Source organism: Callorhinchus milii, unplaced genomic scaffold, assembly GCF_018977255.1.
Source record: "Callorhinchus milii isolate IMCB2004 unplaced genomic scaffold, IMCB_Cmil_1.0 Scaffold6, whole genome shotgun sequence".
NCBI classification, from domain to species: Eukaryota; Metazoa; Chordata; class Chondrichthyes; order Chimaeriformes; family Callorhinchidae; genus Callorhinchus; species Callorhinchus milii.
In genome coordinates this window covers 20970533-20995540 of record NW_024704747.1, presented here as the reverse complement: position 1 = coordinate 20995540, position 25008 = coordinate 20970533, and the positions used below count along the sequence as shown (strand labels likewise).

Here is a 25008-nt window from a genome sequence, read left to right as displayed (position 1 = left end):
TCATGAAAAAGCTTCAGTGAGCTAATGAACCACATAATAAGGACTAAGAACATATGTGGTTCGCCTTACTAATGGCCTTGATCATTTGTCATCTTGCTTAACACTCTATAAACGTAACTAGAGTCAGATCATTTATTTTGTTAGAATAAATTCCTTAAACTGAATTTTTATAGAAGAAAAATGCAATGGAAAAATAAGTTTTGTTTACCGTTCTGCCATCCCAGAGAGAAATAGTTTTGTCTGCCGAACTTGTAAGTAGACTGTTTGAGAAGGGAACAAACTCAATGCTGTTTACAGAACTGACATGACCACGTAGTGTATATCTGCATCTCTCACTGTAAATAAAAAAACATATGGCTGAAAAGACGATATGTATTAACTACCTCAAGAACAATGAATTCAATACCATTTTCACCACTGTAAGAGCTATGTATTAAACAAAAAAGAGATTTTGCAGTCAGAGGGTCACCAACTGGATCCTCCAGTTTCTTTAAGCAACTAAATCTAACTGTCACCTCTAGATCATGTTTTGCATGCTCAAGATGTAATTTCACCAATTCCTTTCATTTGGTGTAGTAATTGAAGGTGAATAGATGCCATGGAACCATAACTTAGTATTACAGGAGCACCTTGCCCATTGCACACCTATTAACGTGTGCAATAAACATCAGTGCTCAATATTGGATTTACATGAAAATCCCTTTCAAGCAAAGATAAGTCAAGAAAATTACTCAAAGCTACTCATACAAAGGTTGCATTTGAAAGTATGACTTTCAAAGAGGTGGACTGTTTAATCTAAATGTAGTTGCCAAAAGGAACAACACCATTGGCTACAAGCTAGTTGTTATAGGTCATTTGCTCAGCGGGTGGCACCCATTCAGGCATACTGCAGCAGCAGAACTGAGGGCGATTAATTACCTGGAATACTTGGCAGACATACCCAAAGTGAAAAAAGACAAATGAACAGCTCTGACAGCATCTGACAATCATCCAAATGATTTGTTCTGTTTCATCAATATTTTAGTAATTATTCTTGTAAAACGCAAGTTCTGTTTGAAATCAATGTAATTAAGACATCATTTATTTTTATAACTTTCAAATGTACATGTTCTTCCAAGGTGCAACCGACACATCATTTGATCTTTTCAAACAAGTACACTGTAACCATTTTGGTTATATTTCAATTAGTCTTTTCTTAAATTTTCCCTCATCCAGTACTTCAATCTTGAAGCATTTCACACTAAACTGTCAATTGTGGAGTCCTGTAGCTCAGTGGTTAGAGCACTCGCCTCACAAGCGAAAGACCTGGGTTCATTTTCCGCCAGGCCAAAACCTTGGGCGAGTTTCCTTACTCCACATGCTTGATAATAATCCCTCCAAAAATCCCTGTTTGTGGGACACCGCTATGCGTAATTGACTGCCGTGTTTCGCCCACAAATATACAGTCAATTCGCTATACAGTATATTCTGTGAAGCGCTTTGAGACACCTAGAAGATGTGAAAAGCACTATATCAAATGCAAGAATTATTATTATTATTCACTCATATTTATATGACATCAGAATTGAAGGACTGATATTCTCCAGATTCAATGCTTTTGACATTTTCAATTAAAAAAATAAAGTTGCATCGACAGAATAGATAAAGTTGCTTTCCTTTTATTTCTTTTTGGAGAATTACAACAGTAATAACTTGGATTTATATAGCACCCCTCATGTCTGATTTGGTCTCTTTAACAGTAAAATGATAGCCAGCAAACAAAAATAGCTGTTGTGGCTGGAATGATACAGTTAATACGCTTGCAAGTTTAATAGATGTAGCCTAAACTACGTATAAAGATGAATTAACACCTCATAGGTCAAATGACTCAGATGGAATGAGAGGGCCTTGTGTTGTTTGTTGATGTATCAGAGACATGCATTTATTGCAATTCTTTCACCTGTATGTTGCTTACTGCTCATCAAATAAAAATATATAAAACTAAAGGCTTAAGAAATGTGATTCTAGATACCATACAAAATGTAGCCTATTTTAGGATGTTTTTCTGGAAACTAATTCCAGTTTGTTTGATTTACCAGTTGCTACATAGAAAGAACCATTTCACACAGACACAGAGGTTGATTCTCTCCATCAAAGGCACCTAGATTAGGTACATGGCAACAAGCAGTAACTGAGATATTAGACTAGAGGTACAATGGGGTTCTCCAAAAACGTGAGCATCTTCAAGGTCAATGAATGTAACAAGCCCATTAGAATGCTGCATGTGTCTCATTTGCCTCTCCAGCAGTAGGCAAGACCAAAAAACACCTTAGATAATCATTTGATAAGAGCTGTATGTTTCAGTTAATCTTCAAAGTATGCAGAACCTACTGGGATGCAAATTATTTTTAGCTCAGCTGCATTATAACATTTTCCTTCACGGCTTGTTATTACATTACTCAGTGGATTCCTATAGTGTACACAGGTAGTGAACATTCTGTAGATGGATGAATGTAAAACCACTCTCAAGAGAGAATGGTAAGCATCAGGGTTGTAAAGTATGAGGAGCTGGCTAACCAAGCACATCCCGATTCAATCAATTCTGCTCAAACAGTATAATAACCTCATAATATTCAAGTCCAGTATTTAGAAATAGGAAAATCAAATATGACAGGAGAGGAATAAATATGTCAAAACTGAAAGAAAAGGGGCATTTCCATTCGATACTTACTGAGAAAATACATATCAGGCAAAAAGGTCAGGTATTTTAGTACCCAACAATGCAAGTAACATTATTTGTTTTAAGTAATCCTTTAAGTCAATTGGAGGTGTATACATTGTAAAACTGAATAATAATAATCTTTTCATTTGATATAGTGCCTTATCACATCTCAAAGCGCTTCACCAAATATACTGTAAAGTGAATTAATTTTACAGTATATTCTGTGAAGTGCAAATAATGAAGAATGTATTTCTGTAAGCATTTGAATCTCTGCACTGAAATTCCACTTGATGTTTAATGTAGCGACTTTAATGATGCCCAATTATAATCGGGAAATCACATTAGAGACTGACATCTTCCACATTGCTACACAAATCGACAACCAGAATTTGAGGCTTCTGATGTCATGAAGCTGATACAAATTAATTAATTGGCATTGAAATAGAGCAGTTGTGGTCCATGAGGCTGGTGAGAATATGGCACGAATCAAGAAATATTCAATCAAGAACATTTATTTTGTTGGCCGACCAAAAGGTTTCGCCACCAATGAAGTAGAGCAATTGCAACCGATTACCTATGGTCCTCTGTCAGCAAGCCATTTCCTTAATTGTCTGGAGAAACTTTGATTGTCGCGTGTATGCCAGTCTCATTTTAGATTCGAAAACCAAAAGCAAATCATAATAATCCTTGCTTTGATACAGCGACTTATCACGTCGAGATATATCAAAGCGCATCAAAGGATACACCGTAAAGTGGAGCGACTGTGTATTTTGTGGGCTTGTAGCCATATGTAAGGAGTTCTCGGAGATTGTTGGTGACATATTCCTTCTGCTCACAGTCAAAGATTGCAAGGGCAGTGAGATTTGACGAGCTTTTAGACAAACTACTATATTTTGAGACGTCACAAAGACGCTACATCAAATGCAATGATTATTATTATTATTTTTCCACTCAATTCCAAATACTGAAAGCTTGTACGTGGTTCTCCCCCTATCCAACTTGATAGATGGTTAGATTTCCAGGAACATCATCCTGCTGGTTTAAATGGGCCTTCCTTTATCATTTATGCATATCTAGTCCTTCCCTCTCTTTGTGCAACTAATGTGTCATATCCTTTCTCCAAAAGTAGCTAGTTTGGATGGCCATGTCATATTGCAATGTTTTTCCGATTCCATAAGCTTATATGCTTTTGTATCTTTTATCTTGCTGAAAGAATAAAACAGGGAGGTAAGAGGCTTTAAAAAAGAAGGAAAGGTAAGAGAATGTTAAGTGATAAACTGGGCAAGCCAATCAATGAGTCAGTTTCCTGAATGGCACCTAGACAAATCAGGCTTGTTACAAAAATAATACCAACATAGATTAAAATCACCTTTATTACAATAGACTGAATTCAACAGCCATTCTAAAAATGAATTCCAGTAAACTTTGCAAACAATTTATAATAATGTTAATAATTCTTGCATTTGATATAGCATTTTGTGAATTGCACAAAGAGAATACATTTTAATCACCCTCATTTGATTCACGTACTGGAGATTTTCTAAAGTGGATTAATTCCACTTTCATTTGGAATTAGCAGATATCCCGGTGAACACCCACAGCCAATTACGCTCAGCTTTAATTCAATGGGACATCACATATGAAGATTAACATGTTTGACATAATCTTTCAGTAAGTAATGAGTGATGTGCTTTATCAAATAAGTCGTTAATTAATTTTTTTTCTCACCTATGAATATCCCAGATTTTGCTGGTCTTATCCATTGAGCAGGAAGCCACAAAGTCACCACACGTGTGCCATGAACAGCCCCAGATAGACGAGAGGTGTCCCTTGAATGTCAACAAACAGTCAGTCTTCAGGAAATTCCATATCTTCACTGTACTGTCTCCACTCACAGTTGCAAGTAGGTTACCACTACAAAAAAAATGAAAATTAAAAAAAGGGAAAATATTTTTAATAAATAATCCTTGCATTTTATACAGCGCCTTATCACATCTTTGAGACACTTCACAGAATATACTGTAAAGCGAATTGACTGTATATTTGTGGGCGAAACGCAGCAGCCAATCATGGATTGAGTGACCAAATTAATTTAATTTGAAGGAATTATTAGCACTGGAAAAGCGATCCGCCAACAACCGGGTTCCTACTTATTGCTAGGTAAACAGAGGCATGTGGAGTAAGGAAACTTGCCCAACGTTTCGCCCTGCCGGGAATCAAATTCAGGTCCTGTCGCTTGCAAGGCGAATGCTCTAACCACTAAGCTACAGGACTCCGTTTGCTTTTTCTCTACAGTGGTTCCCCTTCCTATTTCAGGCAGATGCACGAGGTGACAGGAGGCAGGGTTAATCATACTCATTTTATTTCCAGAGGGTGGGAGCAGAAAGGCTGAAGGTCTGACCACTGATGGTAGGGGAGGTAGGCTGGGGGACATGAAGCAGTCCAGTGCCCCCTGATCGGAGGGAGACGGAAGGTTGGTGAGGTGTAAAGCAAAGATAGGGAAAAGCAAGACCATGGAGGGCTTTGAAAGTGAGAGGTTTTACAGATTTTAAAATTATAATTGAAGTTTTTCTTTAATAATTTGGAACTTCTTGTCTTTCTCTATGGAAACTGTAATTTGGATTGGAGCTGCGTATATGTGCGATATATATTATCCACTTACACAATACAGTTGAAGTCTGAGCTGTATTCCATGGGGTATTTTACAACACAAACCCTTTATTGCCAGTTCTCAAACTAAAGAAGCAAAGCAAATATAAATGTAATATATTATTGTATAATACTCAGCATCTCTTGGGAATTTTTTATGTAACACCTGTTCAAAATCTAAAACCCTCCCCAGGAAGATTACATCTGGTCACAATGATTCCAAAGTAGGTTTTCATCTTTCATCAATAATAGATAACAGGCAGCAGAACTATGCATATTATACACATTCTTGCTTTAAACAGGCTTGGTGCAAGCTCTGGGAAAATATAAATGCCGACTTGCCGTAAGGCTGGGAGTACTTTGATGGAACTTATCAGAACTTTTGGCAGCAGAAGTCTAATTTGGAATATTTTACGAAAAGCAAATAGCAAGGTCAGCTTACACAGGTAATGGTTCTTTAGAGCTATGTTACAATGAAACTTAGTGCATTTAACTCCTGCTAAAATTCTAGTGGATCATGACATTCAGCACATTTAACATTTATCTTTTTGACAATGTTGCCATTATCTAAGTTCTGTTCCACTCACAATGAACACCACCAGTTATTATGACAAAAAAGGGTTTATAAACTATTCAGAATGATAACAAAAACAGCGCAGTAAGTGGCAATCAATGTCAAACATGGATCTAAATGCAAAAAAATCCACAAGCTAGTCTAAACAATTTTTCATTGGGCTGCAAACAGACAAATTGCAAACACAAGTCAAAGGAAAAACAATATAAAAATAGATTGTCTTTGGACCCAGTCAGTTTCTTTGATACACAACCAAACAGCTGCTTATCAGTAGCACTGCCATGAATGTCCAAAAATTATGGAGCAGTCTATGCAATAGGGAAACTTCTATGAAAGCAATAAAATGTATATGAACTAATGCATTAAATTACATATAGAACATTTTTAACATGGACATACATACATGTTTAAGCACTGCCACCATGTTTGATTTACCGGTGTATTCAAGATTATTATTATTACTACTAGTGTCTGACAATGGCCTGTGATGCAACTCAATTGGTTTAGCTTGCTTGACTTGACCATCACTACTTCGATGAAACATGATAGCAAAACTACATCCAAGGCGTTAATTGCCCTTTAAAATCCTCACGGCTTTCCCATTTAGTGAAGTGGTGATCAAGTGCAGAAAAGTATAAAATACTGCTAACTAAAATTCTCAGTCAACATGTAAATATTCCAAAAGTCAATTTTGCTACAACTGAAACTACACTGCAAACAACAAATAGATATTGAATTACCTGCTATTTTGTAAACTCCAAACTGGTCACTGTGCAATGTGTCATCTAGGTAGGCTCTAAGAATTATTTCAATATTTGGATATATGAATAAAACTGAGCATGCAGAAGTAACATTCTAACCACAATAGCAGTGGGTCCTGTAACAAAATGGTGAGTGTATTGCCTAATGGAAACTAATGCTGCAAGTGGCGTAACATGAGTTGCCATTTTACTTTCCACTTTGAAAATGTGAATTAGACACCTCTTATATGTTTTGGAACACAAATGCTATATTGTATATCATTCCTCTACCATATATAAAAAAATATTTTGTCATCTATAAAGATTATTCCTTCCCGTATACTTATTTTGATGAACCCTGCATTAACGTAAATCATTCTTTGCATTTCCCAAGTTTGTTTGAAGGGGTTGCAAAAAGTTGGGGAACGAAATAAGTCACTACATTTATAGGAATCGTCCCCTAATTCACTCAGCTCATTAAACTCAGAGGTACAGTACTACAAATGTAGAACATTCTATATATACTGTTACAACTGCTTGTACTTACAAATAACCCTTTATGTAAGATAACATCTCAAAGTGCTTTACAAAGATGGAGTGAAAACTCAACCAAGGTGGGTGATGGAGGTGGGATGTAGGAGGGAGATGATTGAAGGCACAATCAAAAACATAGATTTTTAAGAAGGATTTGAAAGCAGAGAGAGAAGTACACGAAATGGAGGGATTTTGAAGCGTATACCACAAAGTGGGGCTCAGTAGCTGAAAGTTCAGCATCCAATGGGCAGCATACAGCAGTCTGTGGAACAGAGGGAGTGGTACTGGAGGAGACTGCAGAATTGTCTAATGCCTGCTGATATTCACAAAACACTTACTACATTATTAACGTTCAGTTGTAGATACACAACTCTAAATTAAACAGCAATAAATCAAATAAATTTTTAATTTTCAAGGAATACATTTCATCTATCATAAGGATATACTGATCGTATCCAAAACAAGCCGCAAGACAACCATATTCATTGAATTAGCATTTTGGAATAATTTCCCCCAAATCAAATGATACGAGGAAGTAGCAATTACCTGGCCAGCAGAATGTTTTGAAACTGCAGTATATAATGCATTCCAGAAATCGAGTCCAAATTTAATTTGGCTCGATGCCCAGTCAGATGCTATTTCCACTGATATATATGAAGGGCTTATTGTCTCAAATAACACAGCTTTGGAATAAGTGCCTTCAGTTAGCTGATAACTTGTGCTTTTAAGCAATAAATTGTCTCATATTAGAGCACAAAGTTGGCAGGTTTTGCTATATATATCTATATATTCACAAACTAAGTATTTTGCTAAACTTAATCAAACAAAAGTTTATAAAAATTTTGATACTCTCATTGGAAAATAAATTTGCTGTTGATTTTTCATGACAACTTTGAATTCCCGAATGCTCATCCTTGCACCCTTGCAACACATTAATCAATATACTCATAGGCATGCTCAAGCAATCGAAATTGCAAGTAGGGGTTACTAATTCTCAGCCTACACTTTACTAAAATCACAGCTGCATTTTTTTTTAATGCTTGTCAGTAATGTTTTACACTGAGTGAGTGGTTCAATCGCAAACATGGTAATGTCAGACCAGTGACTTATGGACCATGTCAGTCAGTCAGTCTGCAAACATGCTGCATCAGGCATGAGTGTGATAGATGTGCCAGTGACAGATGTTTGAATTTATAACCTCTGTTGGCAAACAACACTGAAAAAACTTATTTCCAAATAACACATTATGAATAAAACGTTTTGGGGGAGCTTAAAACATAATTAGGAAAAAAATATATTTATTGGAACAGTGCACCTTTAAATGTGAATCTTTATAAATATAAAACAACTTCAATGAAAAATGTGAGTGACAGAAACAATTAGCAGTTTCGTTGATCATTTTTATGTCTTGCATTCCAGATAGGATTTTGTGCTGCACTTCAGTAGACCTGGGACCAAGCAACCACCTGGTGTAAGCTCTCGGGGATAGTCTTAGAGCCAAATGCCCTCCTATCATGCACCATTTTATCTGTTGTGAGATTTTCATGAATAAGCTTTTTAAATTAACTTCTTTGCATCAATTACCTGCACTATATGTAATTCACTTACGAAACTAGGTGATGTTATTATTGAATTTTTTTTCAATATTGTTATATATATTTGTTGAGAATTTAAAAATATTTTTGAAGAATATACAGTCACTACAATTTAAACCAAATCTTGAGAAGCTTTTTGAAACATTTCAATGATGTGATAAGGAGCTAGATCAAATGCAAGGATTATTTATTATTCTTCAGCTGATGCTGCTGTGCCAATCTAAGCTTGAGTGGTTGCTTTACATTTCAAACACTTTCCCTGAGGAAGTAAAAACACGCATAATCCACATAATTAAAAATATGTTTTATCGACCACATCATATGTAATTAATCTTTCTTTCTTTAACTACGATAAATGGAAAAAATCAAAGAAGATGTTGTCGACAAGCAAGAGGATTAGAAAGCTTTCAACAAATTTACTACTGGGCTTGGTGGCATTCAACAAACTCTCACAAAAAAGTAAATGTCTTGCCAACGCTAAACAAGTTTTCCAAATGCACTCCATTATTAGTATTCATCAATGAACAAGGATCTTGACCAAAATAGATTCCTTGCCAATTTTTGCTGACACTCTTTTGTATTTTATTGCCCCTGTTCCATCCAAGTAACTAAAAGATTAGACTAATTCTAGCCATCTAAAATATGTTGCTCAAATTAACTTACAATACTGTTGATTCAGATGCCAAGAAACAAAAAATAATCAATTTTTTTTAATAAATGTACTGGGATTCAAATGATCATAAAAAAATTGAGCTTCATTATATATACATCATGATATAATCACTTAGATTGTGGGATAATATCAAGCTTTTATTTATGCTCCACAAAAACATCTACGGTTTGCTATTCTATGGTGGTTTACTAAGGTTCCAGCCCCTTTTTCCATCAGCAAAAGCCATTAAAGCACTTCATCTCCTTGACATGTGATAAAGTCACAAAGAAAGATTAATGATTATAATACCATTTACTGCAAATATATCCAGAACTAACTATTGGGGAAACTGATGAATTCATTAACCTCAGTACTTGGGTTGCCACATTTCTGGTTTGTACAGAACAAGTTGCCCTTACGTTTATAACCATTTTTCTTTTGTACCCAGGGGAAGCTAATTTTATATCTTATATTGTGTATTGTGCCACACATGCACGAGATTCATTCTGCAACTTTGAGACCTTTCCCCCCAATTTGCTCAGCTGCCTCCACTCCCAGCTCAGGTTCCCAATCAGCTCTGTGAAGCGTTTTAAGACATCCTCCCAATGTGAAGGTGTTACTTAAATGTAAAATTGTGGTTATGTCTTGTTACATGTTTCAAACATTCTTTCCAGGTAATTCATTGCGGAAAACAAATTTTCTTATTACTGTCAGTAACTATTTCCCTTGCAACACAGTGTTTAAAATCCATTCATATTTGTATGTGGTTTTGAAGGTCACTTTCAACTATTGTGCCAACACCTGGTAATCCACATACTTAATTATATCCATTTATTTTTGCCTCGTCTCAATCAACTACAAGAAATTATTAACAGCCTATTATGCCCAAGAGAAAAATGAGTTTCAGTGTCTTGCAACTTTCAATGCGATCCTTATAATACCAAATTTTTATGTTCTTTAAAGCAAATGCTGTTACTTGACTGGGCTCCTGGGGAATACTTGATGTGTTTCTGTAAAGATTTAAAACATTTCGCTTGAAGTCTAGGCACTTCTCAGTCTAGCCAATTGTTAATTAAGATTTGACGAGGAAACTGAAATAATAGTCTAATCACAGTTTAACGAAAGGTGCATTGAAGCTGAACAATTTCATAAAGAACAAAGCACAAACTAGTGAGGTCTATCTTGAAAATTCTGGTGGATATATATTAAAAAATACCCACCAGAATGTTCAAGAAAGACCTCACTAGTTTTTCGCTCTTACTTTGTGCAAATTAGACAAGGAACCCTAAAACTCAAAATTAAGAAGTCACTGTTCAACAAAGCAAATCCTATTTAAATGCATGTTGTTTGACAAAGTGTTGGTACTCCTCCAAAGAGGCTTATAAATTGTCCATGCATGTATCCAGCACAAAAGCCATTATTAGAGTACAGAGTATTTGAACAGGGCACTCCATGTAATGATGATACACCTCAGTGATATCCCAATTTCTCAAAAATCTGTGCTTTCAGGCATTTGTGTTTTGCACAGGAAACGTCACTGATCCACTTCTGTGAATTGTGCCCACACAGAAGTACAATTGACATCACATTTCTTTGCAATGTAAAACCACTGGCATTTCTTTACAGCACGCAAAAAAAATGCTAATTGCAGTACCTGCGCATAAGGCGTTATATCAGCAACCGTGGTGCCAGGCTCAAATACTGCCACGGTTTTGCCAAAGCTAAATAAAAGAATCTGAACTATTGTATTTCATTCAAATAATTTTTTAGAAATAGCAATTGAATATGTGCATTTTACATTGGTAGATAAGCCGAGGAATGTGTGTTATTTTGCAACCAAAACTAGTTGCAAACTAGGAGATTCATGCAGTACAAATACCAAATAATCCTATAGTTAACATCCAAAGGAAAGCTTCCAAGATCGTTTATAAATGCATTGCATAATACAGCGAGAAAGGAAAGCAAACATAAAGTTCTATGTCATCAGTTCAGGCTGTAAATGAACAGACTTGTGCAAATAAAAGTATCTAAAATTGTTCTCAATGGGATTCATTTCGACTGAGTAAGGTGTTTACACTAACCTGGGATGGAAGCTGCAGCCAGAAAGCCAATCAGCATGACCTTCACCAGTCATGATAATGTCACCATTGGGAATGGACCACATTTTCCAGAGGCGGTCATCACTTCCAGTCACCAAGATTTCTTTTCGTGGATGAAGAGATAAGCTAGAAATGGATTTTAAAAAATGTAATGAAATAGCGCCTCAAACGCTGTTTGGTGCATGAACAGATCAAAATATTTCATGTTGCTTCTTAAATATACTGAGAATGTATAGTGGGCAGAAATTATACAGCTTACCTCTTTAAAATCGATTTATAATTTCCACTATAGTGTAAAAGATCTTAGTTTTCTAAACATTTATGCAGAATAAATAAATAAAAAGTGGTAGCTACTGATTACATCACATCCTAAAATCTGGATGCACCACTGATTTTTTTGTTTAATGCATTCACTGTTTTATTTCAGATTCTGGAAAAAATGGAGGTTTCAAGGCTATCAATATCTGAAACCCAAGATAATTGCCAGCAACTTCCATCTAATGTAACACATAGTGGCAGTGCTTTTAGTCAATACATGTGTATATAGCGTGTACTATTGTACAATATTGTACAATATAAATTAATTGCAGACAATAGCTTCATCCAGGCAGCATGCCTTTCTTTGAAGATGCTGTGGAAGAATGAATTCTGGAAAAAATGGAATGAAGAAACACATGCATATACCTTCCCAAGCAAATTCGGAAGAGGCCTGAAAATTTCTGAATTTAACTTGTTTCTCACTGAAAAACATTTGCTGCCTTATCTTCTTTTCTCAAGATGATTTTTTTATTGTGGCATTTAGTGTCTTCCCAAAATCTTTCTTTCTTCATCATCTTATAAAAAGGCTTCTTCAGCCTCATCAATGAAATTCTGAGCAAGCACCACATTTGAATCGTCAGCATGTCTTTGTCTTTTCAATGCCTATTAATCTGCTGTTCTTTTCTAGTTTTTACTTTTCTCACTTAATTATTGCAAATTAAACCTATAGACTTCTTAGTTTCTAAATATATATATACACACTGAATTCCTGATTTACAGTATTTATTTAAATGCTCTGCAGTGTAACATTTACAAAACCATACAAAACCATTAGTGGCAGAAAAGAATCAATATTAATCAATGCTAACATCTCTTAAAATGCAATCCAGTTTAAATAGATTTGTTCAGTATTAAATTAAAATAGCTCTCCAATGACCAATGCAGAAATTCAAGTTTAACCAGTTTATGATCAGTGAAACGTCAAGTTAGCATCATTTTACTATGAATGTGATTGACCCTTCCCACGTGGGGAAATTACGTTCCTAGTATTGTACACAACTAAAATTTTACTGGCAATAGGATTATTAACTTCTGACTTGCTGTCTATGCTGACAGAGGTGAGTAAAATTTGAGTATAATAATAATTCTTAAATTTGGTATAGCGCCTTATCTCGACTTCGAGACATCTCAAAGCACTTCACAGAATATGCTGTAAAGTGTGGTGACTGTGTCTTGTGAGCAAAACTTGGCCGCCAATTGCACACAGCAGTGTCCCACAAACAGTCGTGGATTGAGCATTATTATTATTACTATTAATATATTGTAATATTTTGATTATTTCCTGCATTGTTTAACAATCAACTTCACTAAACACAATATCTTGTGTTCCTATAATCACAACCACATCAGTATCATGTGTCCCTGAGACATTATTTAGCAGCTACATGCTGATTTCAGTCACCAAATAACAGACAGATTGAATAATCTTATTTCATGAACTCCACAGTAAAAGTTTCTTTAAAAAAAATCTGCTCCATGTAAACTATTACAACTAAATAATTTTATCAAGAGATTGTATAAAATATTGGGTCTTCCAAATATCTCAAGATTACCATAGAGCCATCTTGTATTGACTCATAGATGTACTGTACCATATAATACAGTACTTTCTTTGTCTTCCTCTCTGTACAGCTATGTTGGTTCGTATGCGAGTTTACATGTTTATTAAATGTGTAGTTGTTTTCACTGCTAATGATGTTCTACTTCACCAGAACATAGAGATGTCACAGTTCTTTCTCACCTTTCTGACTGGTTTTGCCACCTTGGATTTTATTCCATTTCATAATACAGCTTTATGAAAAGCCCACCTCCCCACCCTCAATAAACTAATTATTTCTCCTGCCGTATCTTTATCCAGCTTTCCTTTGTCCTTGTAGTTTTACATGCTTCAGCAGTACAAAGGCTAAAATTGGCACACTGGGGAGATGAGCTCTGCAGGAAATGCAAAATCTATCTGAGACCATCTTTAACAGGTTACCACTGTGTTTATACAGAGAAAGTCATCCTAATGCTTAATGGGCATGACAGTCTTTCATTGTAGAAGGAAATATAGCTGACTCTTGATCAAGATATTTAATCGACTAAAAAATATTATACTTAAATCAAACGTTTATGAGCCGATGGTAATTTAATATAAATTCTGATGCCAGTGAATATTTATCCATTCAGCAATTTAATTTACAACAATACTTAACTTAACGTAACTCCATTCACATAGGATACCGTCTCAAAGTGCTTTAGAGAGACAGATTGGGAGATCCAAAACACTGATTGTCCAGCGCCTTGGGACATCCTCCTGATGTGAAAGTCGCTATACAAATGTAACTTTGTTGATGTTACAGAGTCTAGGAAGAAGGCGAATGAAGTAGGTAAAGGAGGGAGGTTTTTAAGAGTGGCTTTGAAAAGCAGAGAGGGAAGGCAGAAAGATTTTGGAAGAGACTTTCTGAAGACATGGGCAAAGTGACTGAGATTTTTACCTCCAATTATGGGGTGAAAGTGTTAGAATAAGACTAACTGCAGTCAATTTGTGCACTACAATGTCCCACAAACAGTCATGAAGTGAAAGACCACTTGGGTCATTCAGTAATGACTATTCAGTATTCAGTTTGCAAAGTGCGGGGAGTGCGGACTAAATCTGACAAGAGACGAGGTGGGGCATAGAAACATTTGAAAGTTAGAATGAGGATCTTGCAATTGATCTGCTGAGTAAGGAGAGGATGTGGGTGTGGAGAGCTGGATGAGATGGAGCTCATGAAGGCCAGCAAAGAGAACATTGGATAAATCTTCCTAGACATGAATTACGGCTTCATGTACATATGGGGTGAGTTAAGGATTGATGTGGCCAATATTGTAGAGGTGGAAGAAAGCAGATTTGGTCAAGGAGTGAATTAAAGTGCTAATCAAAAACTGAGAGTCAAGGAAAATGGTAAGATTATACACAAGATCTACAAGGTAGAGTGAGCCGCTGGAAGACTGATACAATGAGAACCAGGGGTGAGAAGACAGTGGTGGAAGCAAAGGTAGATGGCTTCAGTTTTCTTGACATTTATTTGGAAGAAAGTTAAGGATCATGCAAAACTTGGTGTACGACACAGTGGTCCTTCAATTAAATGTTGAAGGCAAAGAAGTAACAATTGGGTGTCATCCACACCCATCCATTCCTATGGATGATATTACTAAGAAGGAAGCAGTTGAGAAAAAAAGGTGAGGACCAATGATAATTGAGATAACAAACATATGTTCCAAAGTCAGGAGAACTGTTGTACAAAACTCTGCTACTATATTCCATACAGATTTTTGGCAGCAGTTGTAGAGCGAAAATGGATTTAAAATTGATTAATAAAACTAGACTTCCAAATGCAACAATAATTAGAAATGTCTCCCTAAATGAATATCTTAAGGTTCATTTTTTTATCTCTATACTGTCATAATTAGCACTCCCCAAAAATATCCAAAAATAATCCAGTAGCATATACAATGAAATACATTTTATATGAATCTTTAAATAATGCATAACATGACTGCTTAGCATTTTATTAAATACTAAGTTATGCATTTTCTGATTTCTTAGCATTTTATTAAACAATAAGCTATGCATTTTCTGATTTCTTAGCATTTTATTAAACACAAAGTATGCAAATACTGAAATAAACATTCAACAATAAGAACTTGGATTTATACAGCGCCCTCCACCCTGGACAGCATCTCAGAGCGCTTCACAGTAACGGATCCCGGGGCCGAGCCAGGGGGAGGGGGAGGAAGGTGACCAAAGGTGCGGTCAAAAAGAAAGGTCTTCAGCTGAGACCTGAAAATAGGGAGAGAGGGGGCGAGGCAAAGGGAGTGAGGAAGGGAGTTCCAGAGCCTCGGGGCATAGTGGCTGAAGACATGGCCGCCGAGGGTGGTGCGGAGGACTCGGGGGACAAGGAGGAGGCCAGATCCGGAGGAACGAAGGCACATTCATCACAGGTTGACCTTATGGCATATGTCATTTAAGTTTCTTTCACTGTTTGGCATAGTTACTTTTTACATACATTTGAGGGAACTCCATTTGCTAAACTGTTTTTCCACGTTGACAGCTGAAATCTGACCGCTATTTATTTCAGTTTTGACAAGTAAGCATGGATCTCTGCGCTTGAAAGCACTAGCCTCATGCTGCCTTGAATCCAGCATATAAACTGACTGTTTTGTTTGTTTATCTGGTTAAAATTATCTAATGATTCTCAGCTACTGCACCAGTTGAATGAAAAACAGATGAGCTGAAGGATTGTGAGAATGATGGGCCATATAATAATAAGAATCTTTGCATTTGATACCACACCTTATTACGTTATTGAGACGCCTCAAAGCGCTTCACAGAATTTTGTGGGTGAAACGCCTCAGCAAATTGGGCACAGCAGTGTCTCACAAACAGTCGTGGATTGATTGACCAAATTATTTTTCTAAATTTTTTTGAAGGATTATTACCACTGAAAAGCGATCCGTCAATCGACTAACAACCGGGGTGCTACTTTCTGCTAGGTAAACAGAGGCGTAAAAACAAGTGCCACTTTGATATCGGAGGGTCAACCAGCTGAAGCTCCGGCCTGCTCCATGTCTCCTGCCCTACCATCAGTGGCCGGGCTTTCAGCCTCTCTGCTCCCACACTCTGGAACTCCATCCCACGGTCCCTTGGCCTCGCTTCCTCCCTTGACTCCTTCAAGGCCGGTCTCAAGACCCTTCTCTTCTACCGTGCCTTTGGTCTCCCTCCCATCTCTCTGCCTTCCCTCACCCCTCCACCAACCCTCCCCCATGCGCGGGCCCCGACACCTGACTGTTCAGCGCTTTGGGACGTCCTCCCAATGTGAAAGGTGCTCTATAAATGTAATTTTGTTGTTGATGTTGTTGTTATCACCAAAAGAGTTTGTACGACTGACTGACAGCCACTCATATTGAGGAGCAAGTTTCCAAATTCTGTATTTAATGTTTTTTTTATTTAATAGCATGAATTGGCAATAAATAAGCAATAATAATTACAAACCCAAATCCTTTATGACAGTTTTATAATCTAACTTTTGTGAAGTGGGAGTTTAATGCTAAAATATTCAATACAAGCACTGAAGTGTTCATTCAAAATGATTTTGCATTGCACATAACTGGCATTTTTAGATAAAAAGATAATTAATATTAAGCTTTCTTCAACACATTATGAACATTAAATGGAACAATAAGTGTAATCATCACAGGTGCAATACTAGATGTGATCACTGGAACAAAATAACAGTGTATTCTAATGTTGCATTAATCAAGTGTAACCAACACAGTTTAATTAACCAGTGCTGTAAATAGCAAGATAGATGGTGGGGCACAAATCATTTTAATCAAAAGTAATTGTTAGCTACTGTATTTTGCACAGATCCTCAGTTCATTCATTTTAAGTTAATGTATAATGACAGTAACATGCCAAGAAAAGGATAGAAACTATTCCCAATGAGCACTTATCTTTTTGTCAACAACTTTATGGATATATTTCAGATTTCATTTTGAATTGACAGTGTGCTATTATGTCAACTCAAACGCAAGTTTGAAAACTCCACAGATACATGTGCAATTGGCTGCCACGTTTCGCCCACAAAAATATACAGTCAATTCACTTTGTAGTATATTCTGTGAAGCGCTTTGAGATGTCTCGCAGATGTGATAAGGCGCTATATCAAATGCAAGGATTATTATTATTTAACAATTTCAAATGCTCCGCGTTTACAAGTGCTTTTTGTTAAAAAGTTAATTTATCATGATGCAAGCATCTGCACAGATGCATGCCCTGTGGAGGAATGATAATTTGCTACAATAGCTTCATGATCTTGCATGCATTGTTAGTAAGATAGGTAAGGTATGTTTTTTTTCTTTAACATCATTGCTCAGTCTCTGGGAGACTAAAACATTGAGAGTTCAAATACAGGAGTGAACCAAGATCACTAGCACATATTTTAAGCTATTGCATATGATTTCCCATTGATTCTTCACTACTCCTCCAAAGCTCATGAACTCTCATGCGAAGCTCAGAGGGCCTTCTATTAGGTCTACATCTGGGCAATGGAAGACATGCTTTCAGAAGCTCAGGATGGTTGTGTTGCCCCATTCCGCCACTCATTGTCCAGGTCCAAACATGAGCGGAGGTGATTTGTGCTAATCTGCATCTGTAATACTACTGTACCTTAGAATAAGTCAGCATCTCTAAAGTGGGAGAAAACTGGAAGAGATAAAATAATACTTCCAAATTATCTACCTCAATGTTTTGTTTTCTTTATTATGCATACTCTATAATGCTTTACAGCATATTGGGGCTAAACACAAACCCAAGTAAAATCTAATTTAAAAGCTGTACAGAGAAAGTTGGAATAAATTTATAGACAAGTTATGTAATGGTTCATTTTGACATGATTTACTTCTTTAATCTGTATGTTTATGAACAAATTAAAAAAACTTTTTTCCCCCCTAATGATTTTTTTTAAACAGAGGCAATGCCTTTTAATATGCTAAGAATACTGTCCATAGGGTAAATGTAAACAGATCAAAGCAAAATCCAAAGCACATAAAACTTAAAGAACTGCAAACTCAGCATTAAGTGTCGTCAATTCTCCTTGCTTACAAAAATAAATGTAATTAAATTTTGTTATCCAAAAATGTATTTAATGAGGTGAAAATGCTAATAATCAAGAAACGCCAAATAAATGCTGAAGATCCCATTCAATTCAGATTTTTCAAATGTACAGAGACACATACAAAAGCCAGAGAATACATGCTTTCCTGAGATGGAACAATTTATTTATAGCACAATTTTGCTTCAAGAAGAAATGGCCTGTTCTCAAATGAATGGGTCTATGCATGCAATCAATTGCTGTTTGAGGCTTGCTGAGTAAAGCAACCAATTGAGTGTTCTATCCCACCAGTGGACAATTGAACAGTTAGAACAATAATGAAATTCGAGTAGTTTTTCCCCATTTCATCTTCATTTGCGCTGCTATTACTAACAACTATAATGAAAATCACTGTAAAGAAAATAGCAACTCGTGGTAACTATGTTTTCCTTCGCATGTAACTTCCAAGATTCTATAGATCAAAAGCAAGCTAAAATGAAACCATGTCATCTTTCTTATTCTGACAACATGCTACTAAAGAATAATTACAGTGATGTAACCCAGGAAAGAAATGACAATAATGGGCATGAGATATGAGAAATAGTCAGAACCACATAGTTTCTTTTTAATACAGTATACACTTTCTATTGGAGAATATGCTGTGTATTTTGTAGGTGAATGTGGCAACCCAGTTGTGCGCAGTAATGTCCCACAAACAGTCATGAAGTAAATGACCACATTTATTTGGGGGATTGTGGTCAACAACAGCAGGAGAAATCCCCTTCTCTTTTTCAAAGCTACCATGCGATCTTTAAAATCCACCTAAACAGGCAAAAGGGAATTTGGTTTAACATCTCATCTAAACAAATGAGCAACGTAAGACTAGAGATTATATCTTCATCCTCGTTTGATGATTATGTGGACCACTCTTAACAAAAACAGCTTATTTACTTTAGGCAACAACTGGACAAGTAAGTATTTGCTTGGGAATGTTATTGAGAACATATAGAATAGGTACAAAACAACTCAGCAAATACTCTGAGATTACTATAGTTACTGTACTGTTGAGGCTGGGGAATGTCGGCAGTACTATCCACAGGTGGTTGAATACTCTGGAGGATTTTGCTTTTGGAAATCAGAGTATCGATGCAGAAAATTGCCAAGAAAATGCAGTGTGTAGGATGTTGCTCATGATTTGGTAGGTATTGGAGGTGAAAGGAACAGGCCAATTAATTCCCTCATTCCATGTTGTCTTATGTAAATTTAATTAGTAAAAATTATTAATAGATTTGGAAGTGATTTGCAGAGTAATGAATACTTATGAGTATTTGATTTCAATATGTGTGTCTTAGGGTCTTTCACACTTGCTGCCTAGAATCACAGATTTGATCATGTGGACCAAACTGATAAAAATATTATACACATTAAAATTGTCACATTCAACCTGCTAATTTAATATCTCTTAGAATATCGCACATAATTACCAGTTTTTGATGAACGTGATCGGCTGAATGAACAGCACAATCATTAAAAGGTGATACCTAACAAACCTGGACAAACATAATTACTAACATCAAGTTACACAAAGAATCATCTGTTATTAGAAGATAAGTTCAAAATATCTTTCAAAATGGTTCTTATTTGAAAGATCCTTGAATATATGATTTGAAAAAGTTATTTGTTGTGCCTATTGAATTATTACCCAATTCACACTTACAGATCATACAAAAAATATCATTGCACAGTAAATGTTGCCTGGTTTATACTGATGAAAGCAATACATCACTTCCAGCAGTAGATCGATTTCTAGTGGGAAACAGAATGTATATTTACGGTTACCCAGGACTGAGGAGAATTCAGCTTAAATACAATTAGGCACATCCAGAGCTCTGTTAACCGGTATTTAACATTTTAATATATTATTGAAGAGTGGTGACTAGCTTTATAATAGCATTAAAATGGTCCTTTAAAAGCTCTTGACAGTGATGCAGTATCAGGATGGTGGTCAGCCATGTGCTGTTACACATCACTTTGCATTCACATGTCTCTGACCCTCTCTACACTGATTGTGCTATAAAAATGGTTTGCAAAACCTGCATGTGGAGTCCTGTAGCTTAGTGGTTAGGGCTAAAGCAAATGTGAGGATTATTATTATTATTTTGTTTATCTAGGAAAGAATGCTACTTGACAGTTTATCCAAATTAAGTTAAAAATCAAAATAAGTTAACAGCTTTACTAAAAATAAAATACATCAGAACTTTTTAAAAATAGATTCAATCAGCAAAATTCTAATTGACAGAACATAACAGAGAAATAGGTCAGATTTTATATGCTGAATGTAAATATTAAATCTTCAGATAAGGATATCCAATGTTATCCATGTTAAGATGCAAGAAATTGAGGCTCTTCCAGGCCTTGAAGGACAGAACATCAATAGACCTGAAATCAAGAGTAGAAGTGCAAATCTGTGCGCCAACTGCATACATATAGAACTTAACATGTGGTGATGTCATCAAGAGGAGCGTGTAGACGATCAAAAGGTAGAGACCAAGGATGGATCCCTGAAGTACTCCACAGTGTGAGGTTAGGAGGAGAAATGGTTGGAGGCAACATGTGGAGGCAGTGGGTCAAGTTGGGTTAAGTTTAACAATCAGTATGCATCAACTCCACTGGTACTGAAATACATTTGTTCTTTTATAGACTGAAGCACTACCAGGAGGCAAATACCTTTTGTGTGTAAATACTTTCTTTGGTGCATAATAATTATGCACTTCTCTTCGACCGAGCCTTCAGCCATCCTCCTATCCTCCCTGCCCTCCACACTCCCCGATCCCAACCTCCAGCTGGGGTTCAAACCCTAACTGTCCCGCGCCTTAGGATGTCCTCCTAACTTGAAAGGCGCTATACAAATGTAATTTTGTATTATATGTGTAAATCGGTGAGGAACAGAGGCCTATTCAAAGAGAAAATAATAAAAAATATTTTTGAATAAATAAACTGCTTTGTTCAGTAGGTATTTGCTTTTAGGGTTCATATGGCATAGGCAAAGAGCTGCAGTGACAATTCAGTTGCTATTAACAAACTAAATTGTTAATAGTGGACCAAACTCCATACCCACATCTCACCAGTTCTGGCCAAGTTCTGTTGGCTCTCCATCAACGAACGGATCGACTTCAAGATCCTCACACTTGTGTTCAAATCCCTTCACTCTCTGGCACCTCCCTACCTCTCCGATCTCCTCACTCCCCAATCCACCATCCGGCGACTCTGCTTGACTGGTACCGGCCTCCTGCTCGTCCCTCGCACCATCCGCCCCAGCATCGGAGGTCGCACCTTCAGCCACTACACGCCGAAACTCTGGAACACTCTCCTTCAATCCCTCCGCCTTGCCCCCACTCTCTTTTTCCAAACCCGCCTGAAAACATTCCTCGACTGTGCTTACGGCTACCTCCTCCCCCCAGCTCGGAGTCAGGCTCCGCCACTATTAGAAGCTCTGAGACGCTACCCTGCTTGGATGGCACTATATAAGTGCAAGTTGTTGTGAATTGATTTACGACTTATTTTCTGATAATTAAGTCATTTTCACTTAATAAATTTCCAAAAATTATACAAGTTATTAATCTTCAAAAAAGAACATTGGCAAGCATCAACTGCAGTATGTTCTGGCCATCTCACCTCACTAACTCTGCAGTATATACTGTATTATACATATACATAAAAAAAACTGGATTCAGCAGAGTAGTTTCAAGTGAGTAATCTCATCAGAGGATTCAGATAACTACAATAAAACTGCTCAAGCTTTTTGTTCTTTTTAGGTATACTATTTCAATCTCCCAGCTGATCCCATAAACTAACTTTTTCATCCCTAGGATCTGCTGTATTCCATTAAGAGTTCCCTGACTTGACAGGCAAGTCATAACCAAAGTGTACACTTTTTTGTTTTACTGGAAGTGATTGTGCTTCCTACCTACCACCAGTAAATCTTTCATTGAGAAGGATATTACAGCATGGGCCAGCACATCAATAGTTTTATTTACAGTCAATTCTATTACAAGTCAGAATCATGAATGGTTAGCCACTATAATATATAATTAAAGTAGATTAGATTTCTCCAAAACCAATAAGAGGTCAGGAAAAAACAATCAAACTGCATACTGTTCCATATAAATGAGCAATGCATGACAAAAACAATATCAGTAATGATTTCAGCATTCATATAATCCAGTCACAGGAAGAGGGGTTTAGCTACTACGCTATACAAGCTACTTGTGTCTGTTCAATGCTACCCTCATCAATTTTTTAAAAAAAGTTACATGTACATAGAATAAAAGTCTGGATTGCACATCGCTAAGTATTTCAGTGGCAGCATAATGTTTATCATTCTGAAACTTGTAACACATGCATATTCTTTATTAAGTGTAATAATATAAAAGTAGTTGATTAAGAAAAGGAGTTAAACTGCATTTACCATTAGTACAATCGTTACACAAATTATAATTATTATAAGCTTGATAGGCAAATAACAGTACATTTAGCCAAGTAACTGTACCCATTTTGTGTAGAGAAAAGTAGTGACATGAGGCAATCTAAACACGCAATGCACTGATACATTTATCAATACAACACAATGATCTATGAAGTTCACATATAATTATGGTTGTTTTGATTTGCTTTTGGCATACGTACAGCAATTACATTCAGCATATCTCTACAGTGTTGCCAATCCACAGATATCTATGAACACGTGTGTTTCTTTATGTTCTCTCTCTTCTCCTTTGGTATCTGCTGTATTGTAGTATAATGATACTTATATTTGTTTTAGTACTTTTTCACATCAGGAAGATGTCTCAAAGCACCTCATAGATTTAACTTTTAAGTGCGATGACAGTGTGTATTTGTGGGCAGATGTATATACCTATCGTATACATCTTTTAATGATCAATTATCTACAAGTACACAGTCACTACACTTTATATATTGAGAAGCACTTAGAGATTATAGGTGGTGTATGAAATACAAGGATTACTATTATCTTTTAATCCTACAACAGCATGTTACTAACTATTCTTTGATCGGGATTTTGTTGTCATTGGTTATATTCTAAGCAGCCTATAAACTACTTGAAAAAAAATATTGAGGCAATATTTAGTATTTCAATGACAATATTATGATTTGAATGATGTCTGCAATGTATAAACAGTATAAGTTGATTTTTAGGATAGAATATGAATTAATAAATGTGATTATATTGGCATCAACAGCAAATTCAAAAAACGTATCCAACAAGGACACTGGGAAATCATAATCACAAACTTTTCCCTCAATATCTTTTTGATATTGCTCTGAAAATTATTTCACAGCTCCAAGCATTTTGTATGCATTAAATTTGCATGCATGAGAAATGTATTCTCTGAACAAATGGAACTTTGACTAAATTCACACTTCACAGAAACAACTCAATGGTTTCCTGATCATGACCATGGGGTAATTCTAGTTTATAAATCTAACAATATATCACGGAGATGACACAGTCTATCCAATTCAGGGCCTCGCTTATGCCTAGAGCATTAAGAGACGAACAGTGTGTGGGTTGTGGCCCTTTGGCTTCCTCTTCCCACAACAACTTTCTTTTGTGACATTACAAAAGCAGGACATTGCCATCTAGGAATGAGCATGATTGCTCATATCTGCAAACTTGTAATGTGAAAAGTGCCTTTGAAGTGTAGAGGTTCTATTATGTTTTAGCATGAGCGAATGTATGTACCCATAGCACAACCTTTTAAATGACCAATTATCTACAAGTGTGAAGTACAGTAAAATGCACATAAGTCGTATCATTTGGGACCATAACATTTAATATCACTTACGCAAAGTCTGAGTTACGGGTATAAAAACAGATTTGATCAATAGTCTACACTGCGTATGCGTAATTCAATGCAGCCAGTAAGTGCGCATGCAGTGACGGGTTAAGACTACATTTCCCGCGATTCAATGTGTCTTGACCCTTCTCTGCATGTAGACTTACTGGCAAACATCGGATATTGCAAACGGATGGCAGGAAATTAAGTTTTTCTGCGCGTGCCTCAACGGATCAAGACAATGTTTCCCATAATTCAATGCAGTCGGTAAGTGCAAGTGTAATGAGGACAGGGGAGTAGCTTTACGAGTTAGGAGGCGATTAATATGAGTAGTACAACAAAATTAAGTGGTTTTGGCAGGAATCTGAATTCTCGAGTGAATATATGACTTCGGCGATGGCACGATTTATAAAGATAAGACTTATGCGAGTTTTAATGTAGCACAGTATATAAGCAAAATGCTTCTAGCAACCCATCGTATTTCTTTAATAAATCACTTTGAATCACCTGACAGCACAATCTCCTGTTCAACACATCATTTTATACATCACAACACTTATTCCTTTCAGTAAATTAGTTCCAAGTTTTGGGGAGCGATATTTGATTTGTTTTTAAATTGTTTTTCTACTTACCATTTTAACACCAGAACCACCTGAACTTATACAGTTTGC

The 25008-nt window shown here is 36.3% G+C and overlaps 1 protein-coding gene across 2 annotated transcripts in view; it reads right to left on the bottom strand.

The window, feature by feature from the left end:
• Positions 1 to 25008, bottom strand: part of LOC103182944 (sperm-associated antigen 16 protein) — a 127502-nt gene that overhangs the window by 48573 nt on the left and 53921 nt on the right. For both annotated transcript variants that reach the window (XM_042336576.1, XM_042336577.1), the window contains 3 exons: positions 11527 to 11670; positions 4430 to 4615; positions 209 to 335 (listed from right to left, as the gene is read on the bottom strand). In XM_042336576.1, coding sequence (XP_042192510.1) covers positions 209 to 335; positions 4430 to 4615; positions 11527 to 11670 — 457 coding nt within the window. The remainder of the gene's footprint in view (positions 1 to 208; positions 336 to 4429; positions 4616 to 11526; positions 11671 to 25008) is intronic.